Source organism: Gymnogyps californianus, chromosome 1 (assembly GCF_018139145.2).
Source record: "Gymnogyps californianus isolate 813 chromosome 1, ASM1813914v2, whole genome shotgun sequence".
Classification (NCBI taxonomy): Eukaryota; Metazoa; Chordata; class Aves; order Accipitriformes; family Cathartidae; genus Gymnogyps; species Gymnogyps californianus.
Genome location: NC_059471.1, coordinates 147,213,795 through 147,234,592, shown reverse-complemented (window position 1 = coordinate 147,234,592; position 20,798 = coordinate 147,213,795). Strand labels below are relative to the sequence as shown.

The window sequence follows — 20,798 nt, the reverse complement described above, 5'->3', positions numbered from 1 at the left end:
AGCTCTTTTGATGCAGCAAGGGCTGATATGCTTTAAGGAGCCACTGGGAACAGTTTTTCTGAATAGAAAGGTGACACCTTAAGAGCCATTTGTTTTCTTTTTAAACTGTAATCATGCTTTTATCAAAGGCTTTCCTTGGAAACTGTTTTATTTCTTAATAGCCACACAGACAGCATTAGCTGGTCTCTTTTAAATAGTTTAAATGTTAAATTCAGAGTAAAAAGGTTGCTATTCTGTGGGGGTTCTTGTTGTTGATGTTTGGGGTTTTTTAAGGACATATAACATCCAGAACACTTTCCCTAAGGCCATTTCTGGATTCGATGTAAGCAGAGACTATCCATTCAAAGAGATAGATCAGAACCTTTTGTAACAATAAGTGAAATAATTCTTAAGAGGTAAGAAACTAATTGACTCTTCAAATCCACTTTTCTCAAAGGAGTTAACATCTACAGGATGCATGAAAACAGCTTGGTTTTTTCTTCACCTTTACTAACCTGGCATCTCTCTTTTTTTAACTTGCCTGTGTGTTTTGCACCTATTTTAAGTGAATTAAAGATGAGCAATTCACAGAAGTAATGCATTTTCTGTCGGGCCATTACCGCTTGTTTTCTCAGCATGTTCTGCAGATCCATCTAAAGAATGGATCCTGTCATTGCAAAAATCGATTGGTGTGCAAGGTGGTCGGTATTTACTGACAACAGATAGTTAGCACTTTAGTAAATATAGAGTGTAAAGGAGGTACTCAAAATATGGTTTTGTTGGTCTATATTTGGGTCTGTTAAATGGTGCTTTGTGTTATAGGTAGTTGGTGAACGTCAAGATTTGTATTCATTCTAGATGTTGCATGCTACAATGCCTATTAGTATCTGTGTACCTGGCACATCTGTCAATTTTGTGTCTTAACCTCTGGGTCTGCTACAAAAAATATGCTGTATGCCAAATGTAAGTGGAGTGGGACAAGACTGTGTTTGGAAGACAAATGTCAGAGCTGAAGTGAAGGCAGAGTTATCCTATCACAATGGTTTTTGAATATCATGTAATAATTGATATTCTAGATATTCTTATTTTCGTACTTGTTAAGACATACTCATTTAGATCATTTTCATCTGGTTGTCTTAGCTTTCATTAGGAGTAACCTGAAATTCTTTGTAAGTATCCTTGCAATAGGATATTGCAAGGAAGAGGAAGAAGTTTGTAGCTGTCATATGACCAGACACGTCTCCGTGACTATTCTTAAGGACTTGCTGGTGATTGTCAGTATTGTCCAACCAGGTGGTCCACAGAAAGTATCCTTCTAGCTCACTGGCTTTCTTTTAGACAGGCAGAAATATCCCACTAGCTCGGAGCTTAGAAGCTATGCTATCTCTGCTGCAGCTCTGAGAGGTGAGCAAAGAAGGATGTACGTAACAGAATCGTATGGCTGGACAGGATAGCTGGAAGTCATCTAGTCCAATCCCTGCTCCAATCAAGACTAACTTTAGAGTTAGATCAAGTTGCTCAGAGCATTTTACAGTCAAGTTTGGAACATCTCCAAGGACAGAGGTTTCACAACGTTTCTGAGAAACTTGTTTCAATACTTAACCACTCTCATTGCTAATTTATTTCCTTATATCCAGTTGGAATTTCCCTTACTGCTCCTTGTATCTGTTGACCCATGTCCTTTTGCTGTGTACCTCTGAGAAGACGGTGGTTCTGTCTTCTCTATAGCCCCCTAGTAGGTAGCTGAAATGGGCAATTAAATCCCACCTTAACTTTCTCTTCTCCAGGCTAAATAAACCCATTTCCCTCAGCCTCTGCTCACACATCATCTGCTCTAGCCCCTTAACCATCTTCATAGCCCTGTGCTGAACTAACTCCAGCCTGTTTCTCTTGCACTGGAGGGACAGAAACTGCACAGTCTTCCAGAAGCAGCCACACAAGTGCCAAGTAGAGGGCAATCTGCTCTTTCCTTAATCTGCTGAATGTGTTCTTACTAACACAGTCCAGGATACAACTGGCCTTCATAGTGACAAGAGCACACTGCTGACTCAAGTCCAACTTGTCCACTAGGACCACCAACTCCTTTTCTGCAGAGTTGCCCTCTCATCTGCTCGGTCCGCAGCCCATACTGTTGTAGGGAGCTATTCCATCCTAGATGTAGGACTCCACATTTGTTTTGCTGAACTTCATGAGGCTCTTTGTTGGCCCAGTCCTCCAGGTTGTCTCTGTCTCTTTCCAGGAGTCTCTCTGAATGGCGGCCTCGCAGTATCTCAGCCCTTGCCCCCAACTTGGTGTCATTCACAAACTTGCTGAGGGTGAGTTGCAGGGGCTGTCAATGAAGATGCTACATACTGTCAGTCCCAGTATCAGTCCCTGACAAATGCCTGTAGAGACCAGCCCTAGTTAGACTTTGAACCACTGAGCACTACCCATTGAGCCTGACCATCCAGACAATTTTCCATAGTCCTCCTGTCTAGTCCATCTCTCCAGTGTGCTTTTGACTGTGTCAAAAGTCTTGTGAAATTCAAGGTAAATTACATTCACTGCTCTGCCCGCATCCACATAGACACCAATTTCATCATAGAAAGTGATCATGTTGGTCAAGAACAATTTTTTCCTTGGTAAATATGTACTGGCTGTTCCTAGTCATGTTCTTACCCTTTACGTGTCTGGAAATGGCTTCTAGGGAGACTTGCTACATAATCTTCATAGGGACTGAGGTGAGGGTGGCCACCTCAGCCAGGGGGCCACCTCCCTGGTACAGCTCTTACTGAGGACAACTGGGAATTGGAGGAAGGAGGGTTGGGATCTTAAAATAGAATCTTACAACTTCAGAGGCTTGAACATAGTGCAAGAAATATGAAAGCACATGCAGTTAGCTAAGCTGGATTCAAGTGTGCAGTTTCCTCATCAGTGAAGAAAATAGTCGAGATACACCCTAGATATGAAGTCAACTTTAGATAGTCATTTCAAATTGAAAAAGAAATGTTCTCCAGATTTACAGTCCATGTGATTTCTTTGATCACCTCTTTTCATGTACCCAGGGTGAAAATGGAAAAACTTGGGCATGAAGAATTGCAAGTTCAATTCCTAACTTGACTTTCCTTACAGAAGTATCTGTATAAAATGAAGATCATTTTGTGACAGTGAAATGGGGGAAAGCTGAAAATTTTAATATTGAATAGTTAGAAAAATTGCCACCAACAACTGGTTATTTCAGTAGAACATTTTTTTTTCATTGCTAAAAGTATTATTGATTTCTGCTGTATTTTTTTTCTCCGTTTGAAAAGTACAAAACCCTTAAATAATTTGAGTTTTCCCTTATTCCTCAGAATTGTGGCATATGACTGATAACTGCCTTTAGAACTCCTAATAGCTAAATTACAATTATTATGCAAAGACCTACAATAGACAGTTATATGGATTGTTAAATGACTTTGCCTTTTTTGCAAACCATAATCATTTTCCTTTATTAGCTGAAGGATTTCATAATTTAAGGAAGATGAGAACCTATAAGTCACACTTTCAAATAAGGAACATGGATATTGCAAACATTAAATTCTCCCATAAAAATGTTAAGGCATCATTAAACTAGGATCAGATTAATACAATTCAGTCAACTCTAGATAGATATCTCCTGTAATAGGCTGAAACAATACCTAGTGATATAGGATGTATAAGATTTTACTACAACCAATTTATAAACCTATAAAACATACAGGTATCACTCAAAGCCATCATTAATTTTGCATGCCTTGTATTAAATCAAGTGAGTTTGGTAAGGAAAAATATTCCCCTCCCTTACTGTATCTCCCTTTCTATTGTTAGCTGCTATCATAGCATCTTACTTCTACCGTAAGTCGGATGAGAGATGCCTTCTGGTAGAGGTTGACCTGAGAATCTGTGCTTGATTTATCCATCTGTTTAGGTGTCTGAAAGATTTTTAAATGAATTTTCAGGGCATAATTTAGTTCTCACTTGTACCACTGTAAATCTGGAGTCATGCTGTGTTTGTTCCAGAATAACAGCAAGCAGGATTTGACCCTGAGTTTAGTCAAATTAAAAACAAAGGCTTGCATCTCTTCTACTCAGCTGGGCAAAGGAAAGGAGATAGCTGGGGAAAAAGAGGGTTTGGACTACAGGCTCTGTGCGTGTTCCTTCCAAAGGTACAAGGTAGCTCTGTGGATCTGGAGAAATGGCAATTTCAGAAAAGCGGGATGGAACCAATGAGGCAAGTGCTTTATTTATCAGTGCGCCTTCCCAATCCTTCGAGTGCATACCTGCTGTGAAGAGTACAGCTGAGATTGGACTGGACTGCTTCTAATTCCTAACCTGCTCATTCAAATTTAGCTTAGATGAGTTTTCACGTGATTCTCAACAGGGCCCATGTGGAATATGTCTGTGTTACTTGGACAGTAATTTTGGCCCAAAACATTGCCTAGTAAGCAATCCGTGACCAAACAGATTTGGTGCAAAACCAATCTTTCATTTAGGGTAACGGGAAGAAAAAATACTAGTTAATAGCAGAGGAGGGTGTTGCTGGCTACGGTGTCCTCTTATGAACAATCTTCAGAACTTCTCTCAGACCAGCATCTCTCTTTCTCCTGTTCTGCATGTAGGCGTACTTACTCTGTGGCCAAAGTGGAAATGGAGAAGTTCCGTTACACGGTCCATGTATGTTATCTATTCGTCTTGTGACTTATGCCTGACAAGTGCTAGTACACACATTCAAAGTGTTGTGTATATTGCCTTACTTTGACCTCTGTTCGGGTATACTTGTATTTGAATATGTTAGCATGGATTTCCAAAAACAGAGCAGATTTATCACATGTGCATTTGTGTGTGCATATGGAAAGAGAAGAGAGAGGGAAATGTTTCTCCCACGCCCCCCGCTTCCTCAGACACGTATCAGTGCATTATGTTAAAAATAGATCAGGGCATGATAATAAGCTGTATTATATCTGTTCTATGTATTAATAATCAAAGCGTATATACCCTCTGCTACTAAATTCATCACAATAAGATCCAGAGGTTGAAGCTGGACTGAAAAGAAAACAACAGAAAGGAGAAAGAGTAACTTGCTAAACTGAGCACAGCTGGTGTGGCTCCTAGGAGACTTATAGCAGCAGTACAGACAAAATCTCTTCAGAGGCACTGTTTAATGGCTAGATGGGAAAAAAATTAGTTTAACTAGTTCTGTGAAGCCAGACTGGACCATTCACGAGAGACAAACTTGTATATATTGGCCTTTTTTTTAACATAGGCTAAACTGCATGCACCCTGTACGCTTAGAGAGAAACACCGACATGCATAATAGTAGTGGTTTGTAAATCTGTATTAATGATCAAAAATGCAAGCAAACAGAAGGAGATTTCAAACATTGTAAAAGAGTATAGATTAGTTCCTTTGTAAAGCTTTTCCATTTGCATCTAAGATAAGTTACGTGATTTAGCTCAGTATTTGCAGTATTCACTGAGGTCTGTGTAGGACAGAGCCCAGACTACCTCAGTCATTTATTGAATCATCTAATGCAATTGAATTCTGAGTGACAGCTGAAATTATATGTAGTTAGTAAAAAATGTTGTTGTATTTAATCATATAATTGTGCATCCATTTAGATCAGCCCAGCAATCATAAGAACCCTTATACACAAGTATCTTTACCTATGTGACTCGTCGTTAGTAAGTAGGAAAGCTCACTCAGAGGGCATTCTCATGCAGAGAATTTGAAGAATGAGGCCTAGCGATATGCTAGCAAGACACATTTCTAATAATCCATTATTGTAGATGAGGATTGTGTTTAAATTAGTTTTTTTGCATGCAGCCATCTTGTTGTGAAGTAAAAGATGCTACCCTGGTGATATCTCACACGGAAGAAACTGTGAAGCAATTTCTGTTATATTTTACCAATGTAACTGTATAAGGGGGAAAAAAGTGTAAAATAATATTTCAGCCTCGATTCCAGCCTAGGTCCCCATTGAACCTTTCCTGAACTGCCCTGTCAGTACATTCTCCCACTAACAACTTCTGAACCTGTTAGTAAATATCAGCCAAATTTGATAGAGGAAGTAAAGTTTCAAAATGCATTGTCTTCCCCTAAGATTCATGAAAAAAAGTCTCAGAATATAACGCAGAGACCCAGATTAGCACTGTCAGTGAGGGAAAGGCATTTACAATTCAGCTGCTGCATATACTCTATAGCAGCAGCCATCTGGTCCATCAGCAACATGCATACTTCTGGGCTTCTCATACCGTGGTTTGGATACTGTAGTGCTGTAATAGCTGGAGATGTGATAAGAAACTGGTGTGACTGTGGCCTCACATCAGTGGTCTAAAGGAAGTAGCTCACTGAACAACATTGTTGTTTAGTTAAACTTCCTGTTTAATGAAAAATTTTAAGATTAGAGCCATTTGGTGCAAAATCCTCCAGTGGCAAAGAGGACATTCAACGGCAAATCAAGGCGTAAGTGATGCAGAGATTTTATGCTGTCCATTTGCAAGTAGGGAGCTTGGTTCATTCCATATGGCTGGTAATTGCTATCAGAATAAGTCACAAGAAGTGAGTTGATATCGTTGCTGACACACGAATTGTTGAAACATGTTTTCCAAGTCAGAAAACAACCCATTAGTTGAATCACTAGCTTGGGAGTCAGGAGACCTGATTTACCTTTCTGCTCCACCTTAGGGTCTTGGAGTTACCATAGGCAAGCATTTAAAATATGGCTTTGCTGCAGACTGCAGTGAAGCATCAAGGTCTGCTAGTTAGTTTTTAATGAGCTAGCTTGGAAGCAATCTGTGGCAGTACTCAGTTAACTTATCTTCGGCTTCATTTCCAGTTCATCCATTAATTTAACATGTGACAGCTGGATTTCAGGGTGTTTCATGAAGTTCAGCAGGGATCAAATATAATCCAGCACCCTGATCAATCATATGAAATAAATTTAGCATTAAATGACCCAATGGTCATCTCAAGTTAGATGTTAATTGTCTAACCATAGGGACTCAATTGACTTGGTAAAGTAGGACAGATGGGCTCTGTAGTGCTGAAGATGAAGGGCAAAATAGCTAGCAAAGAGCCCCAAGACGCCATATTTGGAACATGATTCATCTCACCTAACTTTAGAGATCCCCAACCCTAATTACCCTTATAGTTGGTGGAGAGTTTAATGCCTTTTGGAGAGTGATTCATCTATGTTATTTGAGGCATCACCTTGATGAGGTGAATTGTTTGGTAGAAAGGCATCCAGCTGAGATGGGAATCTAGAAGCAGACCTCTGTATTGGGCCAGGTGAATCCAACCTTGGACTCTTTCCAGTAAGTGACCTTGCTTATTTAAAGATTGAAGTAGTGTATCGGTACTACAGCTTACAGGTAAGAGAAGAAACACTCTTGCCTAACTCTGCCTTAGCTCCCTGCCCTGTCTCTGTCATGTTCTGGGGATAATACATTCAGGAAGCTGTAGAAAGACAAAGTGGAGGTCAGACCTCTTATCAGACCAATAGGTGTAACTGGGAAAATGATAAGAAGCTTTCAAGCCCTTCTTGAGGATATTAATATGCGTGGACGGTATGTTAACAGGAAACCTTTCAGCATCTTAGATGAGACAGCTGAACTTTATTTCAGTGAAACAGCTGAGCTCAGAAGTGTCAGTCATGAGAAAAACCTTATCAACGTTTGCAGTTTTGTTAGTAAGGATACTGTCAAATGAAGCCTATGAAATATCATATTGTTAAGCTCAGCACAATCGATAGCAGAATTTTATAGTTTTGGGAGGCAGGAGGGTTTTTACCTGTACTTGGTGATCAGCGTTCTTGGGTTTATTAGCATTGATGTTTCAACCTGAGGAGAAGCTAAAAGGCTTCATTGCTCACCGAGGAGGATGAAGTGTGAGCAAAAAGCCACGAGAGGGAGCTGTTAGAAGCAGTAAAGCTGTCGGGTTTCTCCTCAGTAAGCGGCGCGTTACTTTTAAAAGGCACTCAGCAAAAGACTGTTAAAACTTTCAGAGGCTCACAGCATCTTTAAAATAAAGTTTCTTCTGGGAGGGAACTCGCCTGAAAAGTTAGAAATCTCCATTTGAAAAAAAAAAAAACCAACAAAAACCCACAACCAAAAACCTGTGTGAAGCCTATTTTAAAAGTTGTGTCTACTAAAAATGAAATCTTCACTGGATACTACAATGCCTATAATTTTAAGGTCAAACGTTTTAATTTCTGCTTCCTTTATATTTATTTCAAGTAGTAAAATACATTATGTAATATAGATATGATACCATTTTGCTGCTGAATATGAACATAGGAGTGGATGAGAGGACAGACCTGCTTAGATCATTTAGCTCAAGCCCCATGATAACAGCTCCGTTCTCCACTTGTCTTGCTTGTAGTACATATTTCTCTGTACTGTTAGAGGCCTCCACTGGAAAAACTCTGGATGTTTTACAGAGTTCAGCAGGAATTAAACGCATATCAGAACCCCTAGCCAGTCTTAAAAAATGAATGTAGCAGTAAATGGCTCAAGTCATGTCAAATATATAGGGCTAAACGTGGATATTAATTATATAACCAAAGGGACTCAATTTACTTTGTAAAGCAATTAAAAGAAGACAGAAACTTAGAGTCTGTTTCTGGAAAAGAGTAATGTCTGTTTAAAAATAACTTCCTACCCAGAATAGCCTGCCTGTCTCACATAATATCAATTAGGCGGGGGGGGAAGCACTTAGGCATTTGCAGCACTGCTTCTTTATGGAAAAATCAAACCCAAGTTTTAAAACAATAGAAGCTGACAGTTAGGTGCCCAGATCCACATCTAGGCATGTAAACAAAGGCTTTGGTTTTCAAACTGGCTGAACAGCACATCAAAATTTAGCTTCCCCTTCGTTTTATTCCCCACGGGCAGGTGAAGGCTATGAAGAGGCCTGTGTTCCTGTGAACAGGTTTAAGGAGGTAGAGGGTTCATTTTTATAAGATAGAGTACAGTTTAATATTGCTCTGGATTATTCTAGTAGTGTGGTAGTCTGTCTCTTTTTTTTTTTTTTTTTTTTTTAAATTTATTTCTTGTTTCAGGGCAGATAGGCAAGGATTCCTTTCAAGCATATTAATCAAAGCTGGAGTTTGTTTCTCTATCTGTAAGCAAAGTAGATATGTATGAAAACTTCATTAACCTAACATACGTGCTCCAACAGGCATCTTGATGGAAAATTAGCATATTCTTGGCTACTTACTGCACTTTAGTTTTGCTTTGAGTGGTATTCATAATACGTTCTTGTTTATAGTGTACCCCTGAAAATACCATTGAATGATCTGGATCCAACTGTCAGTGACAGCATCATACCTGTTCAGGCCAATAGCCACAGCATCCATCCCTCTCTCTGCCTTCTAGATGGACAGAATGCCAGGACCAGACATCTTCAAATATCTGCTGGTGCACCATCTTCAAAGCAGTGTAGTCACATAAGCAGAAAGGAAAGCAACCAGACTGTCCCTGCATGGCTCACAAGGTCTTTGCACTTTGCTGTTCACCCTTCCATCTGTCCTGGTTTTGGCTGGGATAGACTTAATTTTCTTCTTAGTAGCTGGTACAGTGCTGTGTTTTGGATTTAGTGTGAGAATAATGTTGATAACACGCTGATGTTTTAGTTGTTGCTAAGTAGTGCTTATCCTAAGGTAAGGACTTTTCAGTTTCCCATGCTCTGCCAGCAAGCAGGTGTGCAAGAAGCTGGGAGGGAGCACAGCCAGGACAGCTGACCCCAACTAGCCAAAGGGTATTCCATACCCTAGAATGTCATGCTCAGTATATAAACTGGGGGGAGTTGGCCGGGAAGGGCGGATTGCTGCTGGGGCACCGGTCAGCGGGTGGTGAGCAATTGCGTTGTGCCTCACTTGTCTTCTTGTCTTGGGTTTTACTTCTTTTTTTTGTTATATTCCTTTTCATTACTATTATTTTTATTATCATTATTGTTAGTATTATATTTTATTTTACTTTAGTTATTAAACTGCTCTTATCTCAACCCACAAGTTTTACTTTTTTTCCCCGATTCTCCTGCCCATCCCACTGGGAGGGGGAAGGTGAGCAGCTGTGTGGTGCTTAGTTGCTGGCTGGGGTTAAACCACGAGCTTCTAGCAACGGGCTAAAAAAAACTATGGTAGTTACTTTTGTCTTCAGAGTACCGCACAGCACAGCATCAAAACTTCTGATCCACCTTTTTTATTGCTATCCTGATTTAAATATATTAGAAAGAAACAGCATGTTTGGTTGGCCTACTCAATACTGCACTTAATCTTTCTTCCAGGAGTATCATGCTTTAGGCTTTTCTGTGACGTTTTCCCATGACGTTTTCCCCTCTGCCCTGTTGTGAATGTGACTATAGTGGGATTTAAAAGAAAGAGTTTAATGCATACAGACATGACAGCAGGAAAAGGAGATGAGGTGGTGTTTGTCTTGATTGTTTATTTCAAAACTATAGTGAGAAAGAGCTTCAAAAACCACCTGAAAACTCTGAGAGACAGCATTTGGGAGCCAGGGGCTATTACCTTTATACTTCAGTAGAATCTCTTTGCTTTTATGTCACTCTTTCTAAAGTAAAAACAAGTTGAAGACAGGGAGAAAGAACATCAATTCTGAGTGCCTTTCTTAGGCAAAATTTTACTGAAACTAGAAAGTTCATATAAACAAGGACTTCCAGACATGACAGCAAGAAACTTTTAACTCTTGTATGGCAATTTCAAAATCTTTTGGTGAGAAAGGATGGGGTCGTATGCTGAAGCAATCTGTGGCAACACAAATAGCTCCATTTCCACTCTCTTCAATGAGTTCGATATGCTGTAGGTGATGTCACTGTCAAGGGTGAGCATCAAACATCAGTTACATCATTTACTGTGTTATGCAAGCAGGGTTCTTGCTTGCATTTTCAAATGTGGCTGAGCCAGTAACATATTACCTTCACTGTTAAAACTTCAAGAACACTTAGTTATCTCTCTCTCTCTCAGTCTTTTAAGTATCTTGTTTTTCTTTAAAAGGCCTTCACTTCTAAAAAAATACTAATAAAATACACTTAGAAAGGGAGACTGTATATCTGCTTTACTGCTTTAAAACTGAATTCCTTCCCAAATTCTGCACTCCTGTTCATCTGCACTTACCAGCAATGAAAGACAAGTGAAATCCTGATCCTAACAACATCAAATTATGTCTATACTGGGTGCTTTAGTATGCTTAAGTCTAAATGCATCCAGCAGCTGTTTCAGCTGGTTTTCAGGTGAGTGCAACCTAGCACATGGGCCAGAAGACAGCCACTCTGTGTTCCAACACCTACCCCATCTGGACAAAAAGGGAAGGAAAACTGTGGGGTATAGTGCAGATTCCACCTATCTGGGAGTCCACATTCCCATTAATACGAGCAAATCAAAACTAATTAGCTTCTCTGTGGCTGTCTTGACAAATTTTTAAAGGATAAAGAATTTTTAAAAAAAGTTCTCTACTGTTCACTGCATAAAGGTACATGAAGGCTTCTTCACTGTGTACAGAAAACACAGCTAAAGGCTCTCTTTTGTGGAAGTGTCTGATTCCCAGATTTACTTTTTCTAATTTGAATTCCAGATCTGCATGATGCTTCACTTTTACAATAGTCAAAACAAAAAGTCTGTAGCTTTATACTGCAGTAAAGAAAAAAAAAGCATTAATACATCCGTCTTATATCCAGTTTATTTAATACCATAGCAGTAAATACACATAAGAGTTCTCGAATCTGGCAATGCTAGAGCTGGCGAGATACAGCTACCTGACAGATCGCCAGTCTATTAGTAGTTCTGGAATTCCATGTGTGCTGGAAAGCTGAAGGGTATACATGAGTAGTCTTCAAGTTCAGCCTCATAGATATTGACAATACAGTTAAATACACTACTCCTGATATGGCAGAGCAGCATCTGCATAGAAATAAAGCAACGCTGTGCCTGTCAACACTGAGAACTATATTCCAATATTTGTAGTCTTAAAACAAGTGAAATAAACAGTATCTTTTCCTTAAAAAAAGGAAGTGATCTTTGGTCAACACTTATTAAAATGTGCTTTAGTTTTATTTTACAACAGTAATGCTAAGATTATATAGCTTTTTTATGTTATCTTATGGGGTGGACATTTGAAAATCAGTATTCTGCTGTGACTGATAAAGTAATCTTACTAATTTCAATGCATGTAAAATTTCAGAGCAGAGGTAGACTTCAATTCAGCAGCTTACAAAGACTGAATCTCAGCTGTCCTCTGGAATGGGTAGGAGGCAGTAATTAATCCTCAGATCACTTCTCTTCCCTTTCATAATTTCTGTATGAGCACAGCATTTTCAAACACGCTGGGCTAAGCCCTTATTTAGTTGTCTACAGTAAGAACTCTGAATGTCAGTTGACAACATATTTAGACCCGTCTGATGTTTAATATCCACATTTGAAAAGTGTAGCTAACATTCCTTAGTGGTCTCTCAAGTGGCATTTCAATACCGTAGTGACGACTAGTTGTAAAGACATTGGTCCATAGGAAAAACGTTCTGTGCAAGTTAGAAGCACGGGTCTTACCAGCAGGCTGACCTTTAAATCCAGGCAGACATCCTAAAGAACTTGTGCTCTTTACCAGTCCAGGTGCTTTTCAAGCTTCTACTCCCATCTAAAATTGAACAGGCACATCCACCTTAACAGGTAAGGAAACTTTGTTACAGCCCACGAAAAGCTCGGTGACAGGGATCAGCCCAAGATGTTACCCTGGCCTTACACTGGCCCTAGCCATAAAATTATTTCACTAAACAATGACCTTGCCAAAACAGCCCAATGCTCACTGACTAACATTTCACTAACATTTCAGTTCCCACCTCCTCAACCCTCTCTACTTTCTTTCATCACTCAAAAATAAAAAAACAAAAACACAAACAAAAAAAAGAAAGATAACTGAAACAGGAGACAATACTGCTTTGTTTACCTGCTTCCCTACTTCTGGTGTCTCTGCAAGGCAGCTTTGCAGGCAAATACCTTTCGTAGATTTGGTGCCTAAGCATTTAATTCATACGAATTTCAGCAGGTGTTAGGTGCCTTTAGGCACACATTATCACATGAAGCAGCAGTATTGTGCTTTTCTTTAGTGCAAGTGTTCTTGCACAAAAAAACAACTACTCAGAATTCTGAAGTAAGATTTTGATCAGCAAGGCTGTTTATTGGAAATAACTGTTTATACTTCCGTCGCACCTAGAAGCTCTATCCAAGACCATGTTGGTGTTGAATAAATACAGACTAAAACTCTCCTCTGAAGAACTTAAGAGATAAAGGGTGAGAGGAGCAGCTTAGAGTTTAAGTGACATAGCCCTAACAGTAAATCTAGCAGAACTGGAAACAGAAGGTCAGGTCTTCTAGGTCTAGACCCTGTCCACTTGACCATATTATCTCCTGCCTTTGGTTTCTACAGTCTTACTCCTCCAGACATTGACCTTTGGATGAAATTGACTGAATCCCAAGAGCTGCCTGCGCTCCATTATGTCAGCTTGTTCCTACTTCAAGACTAACCATCTTTTACACAGATTTCCTTCTTTTTCCAAACACATTGTTGATTAACTTGGCCATTGACTTTGATCCACTTGGTCGTCTCTTTTCCTTCACTTTGAAATTTGAGGTGATATTCCTCAGGACTTTCATGAACATTGCCACAACTTCTTGATAATGTTCTGCTGCAGACAGTTCACAGAATTGGCACTTGTTATCTATTGCCAGCTTCTGTCCTTCATCCCAGCCAACTTCCCTCATGTGACATAAATCCTGTTTATTACCAACCAAAAATACTGATGACTCGACCATTCTGAAATCAAAAAGGTTCTGATTAGAGAAAAGATATGTTACAATACTGTGCTGTATGCTGTGCTATATACAGTGTGTATGAGAAGTATGTATGTTCAGGATAACAGGCATTGCAAAAAACCCAAAAGAAAAAACCAACCCCCTAACCTTGCCAGGTAGAGTTATAGTTTTCCATTTGCTGTAGTCAAACGTCAGAGGATTTTCCACACAAGCTATTGTCTATCAGTAAGTTTTCATTTTGGTTCCTCTACTCAGTGAATTCAGGTATTTTTCACCCACTGCAGTTTTCATACTTTATACTGCTGAGTATATTGTCAGCTCCTGGACTTCATGAAGAAGCAACCTGATCGTTATCTCCATTTGTAGATAATAGAATAGAGTCAAAGAGATGCATCAGTGTCAGTGGCATAATTCAGAAGAAAACACAGGAATCCTAATTCCAAGCTTTTGCTAAAATTACTCCTTTCAGAGAAACCTTAATTAAGAAAGGTCAGCTGTAAAACAGACAGAAAAGTGTTGTTTTCTTTTTTACTCCACTTCTAATATAAGGAAAGGATTTCACTCTCATCTATTTAGAAAGCACTGCAGATGACTGATGCAGGAATACACACCACACCACATGTACTCAGACTTGCAATTTTGCTGGTTCTTTTTGAAAGCAAGTAGTTTGTTTCTTACCATATGGTCACCCGTGTGCACAAATAATGTTGGGTTCACCACTAAAGGCAGTTTAGGAGACATTCAAGGTATTAGATTCATTTATTGTGGGAAATGCTTTCTTTAATCCCCACATTGGTGTATCTCCATTGGTAATAGAGTGGGGGAGTAAAAGCATAGACTGACTATGCCAGCTTTTTACCCATGTAAATCATAGCAGACAGATTTATGGCAATTATTTAAATAGTAGTGCTGTAAGAAATAAGAACAAAAAAACTGATATACTTCGCTTTGGATACAGTGAAATAGATCGCAATTTGCAACACAGTTTACCTTCAAGTACCTTATTGTTGGTATTGTGTTATGCCACTTGGATGCTGCTGGATTTTAATTGCTACCAGGATGCCTACAGCTCACAGAAATGTTCTCAGCTTTTTTGTATGTTTGCTGAGGGGAAAAAAAATAATGCCACTTACTTTTTACAAGCTCCTGTGTGAGACTCTCGGATCCTGTACAGCAATGCTTTTGCAAATGCAAATGATGCTCTGTCACTGATGTCGTAAACAATGATAAATCCATCAGCCCAGTGGAGCTCATCTGTGAGGGAGAGCTTCCCCCGCTGTGGCTGAAAGAAGTTCAAATTCACATGCAAAAAGAATGTTACTGTTGTCACTTCAGAGCATTTTCTTTGTCACTGTGAATGTGAGAATGTTGTATCTTTTATTGCAAAAGATATTAATAGGTCTAGGTGCTGGCATTGAATTCAGGTGAGTCCTGCTCCAAAAGCCTAATAAATAACCATCACTACAGATGGCACTTTGGATCACTGACAAATTCATTATGAAACATTTATACTTTGTTTAAGCAGTAAAATTGCATAACCTGTACAGCCATTGCTTATGCTGAATATTCTGCAGAGTTACATGAGAATGAAACACACAGGAGCCATCAATATTTGTGCAGTTTCTGGTTATAGCTCTGTTTTGCATGTTCCTAATATTCTGACTACAGTAAGCTTAATTATTTTCTTTTGTTTCTTCATTTGTTTTGTTTCTTCTTTGCATTGTTAAAGTCTGAAACAGTATTTACCCATCGGATAAATTTCTAGAGAACTAGAAAAAAAATCTCTTTCAATCTGCAGTTGCCTTTAATGAAACTAGTGACAGAAGTCACTCCAGTGATAATGGGGATATACTAATCCTTGAGTCCCTTCACCCCAAGAAACTGTCACACTTATGATTTCTAGAAAGCAACAGCTACAAACCGTCCCATTCAGCTAAGGAGTGTAATTTCAAAACTATTTTAAATTAGCTTATCCCTGCAGATGATTTGGCAGCAGCTAGCAAGACCATGTGACCCAAGACAGGTAAAATACTGGAAGCTGACCAGGAAAAAATAAAAATAAAAAATTGACTTCTGTTCTGTGGAAAACCCATCTTGAATAGTAATTTGAGGACTGTTTAAGTTGTTCCCTCACTAGTTTAGTATTTTGCTACTTGCAATGTATAATCTCCACTGACATCCCACCGTGGTTGCCTTGATTAGCTCAGCATCAGGGCAGCACTGTAGCATCATAAACAGCTGGACTGGGAAGGCTGTAAGTTATCATGAGGGATGGTAACTGAATGCTGGCAGTGAAAGGGGACGCATGAGAAAGAAAAGATGAAACAAGTTTCCAGAACTGTCTGAAGACTTCAGTATCTTTAATACAACAGTTTTTTAATGCTGTGGTGACTGTGCAGCAGGTTTAGTGGCAGGAAACGTGACTTGTGTGTCACAGCTGTTTCCCAGATGGATGAAGGGACAGTGAGCTTTACAGAACAGGGATCCAGCTACAAGAGGGAAGCCTCAGAGAGCAGGAAGATTTCAGGAAGCAGAAACAAAAATGGCAACTCTTCCTTCCCCAGTCTGGCCTCCTCTTGGGACCTGCTTTTCTTCCCCAGCTCCCATGGGATACAGGACCTCCATACCCCATCCATCTCTTTCTAGAATCACCAGTCCTATCAGACAAAAAGCAATACCACCACTACTCACTACCTACTCCCCTGCAGGCACTAGGAAGAAGTCAGGAAGAAAGCAGCAAACAGCTACAGTTAGGCCTCGTTCCTAAGGAAGAACTGGTCCAAGACGGCTGAAAGAGTGCTGGCAAGAGGAGTTTCCCTTAACACAGCTGCTCTCTGGTCTCCTTAAAAGCAAACTGTAGCAACCAAAGTCTCTAGCCAGCAGTCTAATCTGCTTTACCCTAGCGAGCTGCCACTCCCAATGTTTCAAGTCTCTTAATAAGGAGTTGTTCACATGCCACAGGATTTAATATGACAGTAAGTGGAAGCTATAGGTGGACTTAGGAAAGGGGTCTGAGATAGGTGGAAGCAAGTTCACAGAACAGTAGCTCCTAACAGATTGTATGGCAAGGGAGGACCTCCATAGTGTTACATGGCACAGTGGCTGTTTCAGGATCCCCATTGCCCTGGGACAAGCAATGCTGTTGCTTGTCTCTAGGAAGGCAGATTTGTTTGGTGGTTCATTTTATGTGCTGAGTTAAGTTTTTAAGTCCTTGAATTTAAGTCTGGGTCAGACTTTCAGTGCTTTGGCTTTAGCATTAGCATTCATTATCCTAGTTGGTAAGAGGCAAGATCACTGCCCAAAAGGGAACCTTGCGAGCTAATGTGATTAGCCAGCCAGACCTACCTAGGTCTGCATGTGTTACACAGTACCTCAGTTTCTCTATTCCTGTAACAGCAGGAAAGAAATTAATGCAAAAACTTTATTTCAAAGTGGTTTGTTGTGATCAAAGTTCAGCTGTCAACATGTACAAGCCTGCATTATGGCTTTCCTTGGGTCTGTTCTGTTAATGCAAGTCTTACTTCCAGGCCTGTCTACTTTGACCATTTCTGCAGACATTTCATAAACTGCTTGCTTTATAAACTAAATTTCATCCCTTTAGGGTATTTGAGGAAACTGCATATAATCTTATAACTTATCTCTGTATTTACCTATATTAGGCAGAAGTGGGAAAAGTTATTTCTGTTAGTAATATTCCAAAATGCAAAAGCATTTACAGAAAATTTAAGCAATGAAGGACTTTTTCCATGAAATGGGAAAGTACTCAGCAGTTCTGAGCCACAGCAACTATAAAATTTCAATCTTTTCAAAAAAACAGCAAGCACAAATTCCAAGAACAGACAAAAAGCTTGTAACCCCCCAACTCTTTTTACCATTACACAGGTAGAATGAAGAACAGCCTTTCTTTGCCCCCTAAAATTCTTACCTGTGAACAAGGGTCATAAATTTCCAAGTGTATCTGCCTCCCATCCAGGCATAAGTGTTTAGTGTAGATGCATTCTAAAAGATACATAGTGTCCAAAGAAAACCAGCATTAGTGACTGGGGATGGTGGTAAAAAGAAAAGGTGGCAAAGGTTAAGATTCAATAATACTGAGGGTTGCTTGAGTATTGTTTGGTTTTTCAAAGGGCTTGGAGTTTTTTGTTTGTGTTTTGGTGTTTTTTTGTTTTGTTGGGGTTTTCAGATTTTTTTTTTGTTTGGTGGTTTGTTTTGGTTTTTTTTGTTGTTGGTGTTTTTTTGTGGTTTTTTTTTGTTTTTTGTTGTTGTTGTTTTGTTGGGTTTTTTTGTTTGTGGGTTTTGTTTTACACACTGGAAACAAACCTATTTCATTTTGCAACACCTGAGCTGCCCAGACGCTTAGGCTGACCAACACCATTTCACTGTGGTGTTCCCATCGAAGTTTTGGTGCGACGAATGCTTTTAGACCCTAGTTTTCCTTTTCCAAAATGGAGGCAAAGGGGATGCACAATGCTTAGAATCAGCTAAATGCTGATGACTACTTGGCTGGATACCAAGGCTCAGGATTATGAAAGTAGTAAGCCAGCCTATGTGTAAATTCTGATTCTGCACAAGAGCCATTATTTGGTAATAATGTTTATTTACCATGAAATCTGATGCTTTAAGAGTTCTCATACTATGTAGCATTAGACCAATAGTATTTACCAGATCATGTCCTTAGACTAGATCCTAAAACATTTCTGTAGCAACAGTTCTCAGATTTAGGACTCTCCACCAGCACTAGCAACCCTGGGAACTCTACTGCAGGCAGACCATCACTATTATTTTAAGCAGCACATTGTTCTAAGCAAGTGTAACCAACTTGTATTCGTGGCACTGGTCATCAACAGGCTGTCTACAGTGTAATTTCTCAGAGTTACTGAACTACAGAGACAAGAACTGGTGCTGGCACTACTGAAAATACACTTCAGACTGTGTGTAATGAGGGCATAGATAAGGTCTATGATCTCTGGAACTCAGCATCTTCAGTTCAGCACCATGTTCATCTTAAACATTCTCCATGCATGTCTTAAGAATTCATCTGATGATGAACTATCAGTCCCAAGCATCTCAGGGTATAAAATCTGCAGCCCCTTGGTGGTTTCCATAATTAAACAAATTTTTAATTAATACTTTGACTCCACGAACAGTGGGATGATCTTTATTTTATCACTTGTATTCCCACTTTCCTCTCCCTTCCTCCTCTCCAGAAACAGAGCTAAACTTATCTTCCAACAAACATTTGTTAACAAATGAAAGTGTTCCAGGGTTTTGACATGCCTTTTCTGAGACTTGCAGTATTGGAGGCTCAGAACAAGGAAACCTGTTTTTAGTTGTAGGTGGCTTAGAACACACATGGAGAACAGAGAGCACTACATAACTTACATGTGACAGCTTAGACCTAGATAAGCCATCTGGGACACAAACTGTCTTTTCAGTCTGTGTTTGTATAGTAACAAGTATTGGTAGAGCATTTACGTAGAACTGTAACTCTACTTTCAGAACAAGTTCATTTGGATATATTCAACACAATTCAACTTAGTACTTCTATTTTTTTTTTTATTTATGGATTATGGGAAGCTACTCTGATTTTTGTAAAAAAGTGTTTTTGGAAAGAGTCCTTCACCTTAGCAGGGAAAGTGAGGTTGATAGCAATCTCCATTCCTTGTTAAGTTTTGGGACTTCTCATGCCCCATCAACTGGAGTGGCACACTTCCAAAGGTGTTCATGTATCAGTTAAATAGTGCTTCTACCCGGGATGTGAAAGTTCAAGTCCTGGTTTGCCATCTTCCAAGATCTTAGAAGTGTCTTAAGGATCAGCATATTTGTTCTGGCATGAATGAGAAACTCTATCCTCAGCATGGCATGGCATTCCACAAAGCTATCAAATCAGTGCATTCCTGCAAAAGCAGGGGGCTTTACATTATGCTTTGATTAACCAGTAGGGCCTGATAAACAATCTGTTTCACCTCTCCTCTAGAGCTGAGGAGGAGATACTCAACAGAACAGGTGTTGGTTCCCCCCCCAGTCTATTTCTTTACTCTCTTCTTTATCTCCTCTCTGATTGAGCTTACTATAATCTAGCCGCGCTCCGCACATGCAGCTCGGTTATCTTTCCTTCCTAAGTCTCTTCGCAGTTGCTTTGCGACGAGCACTTCGCCAGCCCCCGTGCCCGGGTGGACTACTGGAGTTTTAAGTGATCTCTCCACAGATACCTGGCTTGCCTTTTCCCATGTTCAAAGCTTATATTTAATCAGGAACTCTCGCTGATAAGTAAGCAAAAACTTAAATCTTTCCGAAAAGTTCTGTGAAACTGCGTTTCTATCCAATTTCTTGTTCAAATAAATGTTTCAAGCGTCGCATCTTGCGTTCCCCGGGGAACCCGCACCGCACAGCCCCAAGGAGGCCCCACACGGCGACACCACCACTCCCGCCCCGCGGCGGGCCCGCTCCCACCGCCCCTTCCCCAGAGCCCGACGGCGGCCCGCGGCACTCACCGGCGTTGGACGCGTACTCTCCGATGAACCGCCTGGTCAGAAACCGCACCGCCAGCGCTGCGGGAGGGAAGCAGACGCCAGGTTTAGTGGGGTCCCGCCGGCCGCCTCGCCGCCCGCCCGCCCCCCCCTTCGCCAGACCTGAGGTAAAGTCAGGCCGGGGCCGCCCCCCTCCCCTCCTTACCCGACTTGCCGGCTCCGCTACCGCCCAGCACGGCCAGCTTCACCTCGGTCATACCGCCACCAGGCCGCGCCCCGCCGCCTCCGTTTCTTTATAGCCGCCGGGGCCGGGCGCGGCCCCTCCGGCGACACCGCCCAGCAACCCGCCTCCTCCCTGCCGTCCCCCGGCGGCTTTCCCCGCCCCACCGCTCCCCGCGGGGGGTCAGTAGTTTTCATCTTCTTTGACAGGCGCCCTCCGCCTCGTCCCCTCCGTCCTCCGCCTCGTCCCCCACCGCGCAAACTTTCTTCAGGCGGCTTCCCGCCGCCCGGCCCGGCCCGGCCTGGCCCGA

The 20,798-nt window shown here is 40.7% G+C and overlaps 1 protein-coding gene across 1 annotated transcript; it reads right to left on the bottom strand.

Moving 5' to 3' along the window:
• Positions 1-11,654: 11,654 nt before the first annotated feature.
• RERGL (RERG like) lies at positions 11,655-20,528 on the bottom strand. The gene is made up of 5 exons (XM_050903406.1): positions 20,474-20,528; positions 20,293-20,349; positions 17,724-17,797; positions 14,932-15,080; positions 11,655-13,799 (listed from the first exon to the last, which is right to left on the bottom strand). Exons 1-5 carry the CDS (start codon positions 20,523-20,525, stop codon positions 13,517-13,519), a joined length of 615 nt encoding a protein of 204 aa, XP_050759363.1. The 5' UTR covers positions 20,526-20,528; the 3' UTR covers positions 11,655-13,516.
• Between the last annotated feature and the right edge of the window lie 270 nt (positions 20,529-20,798).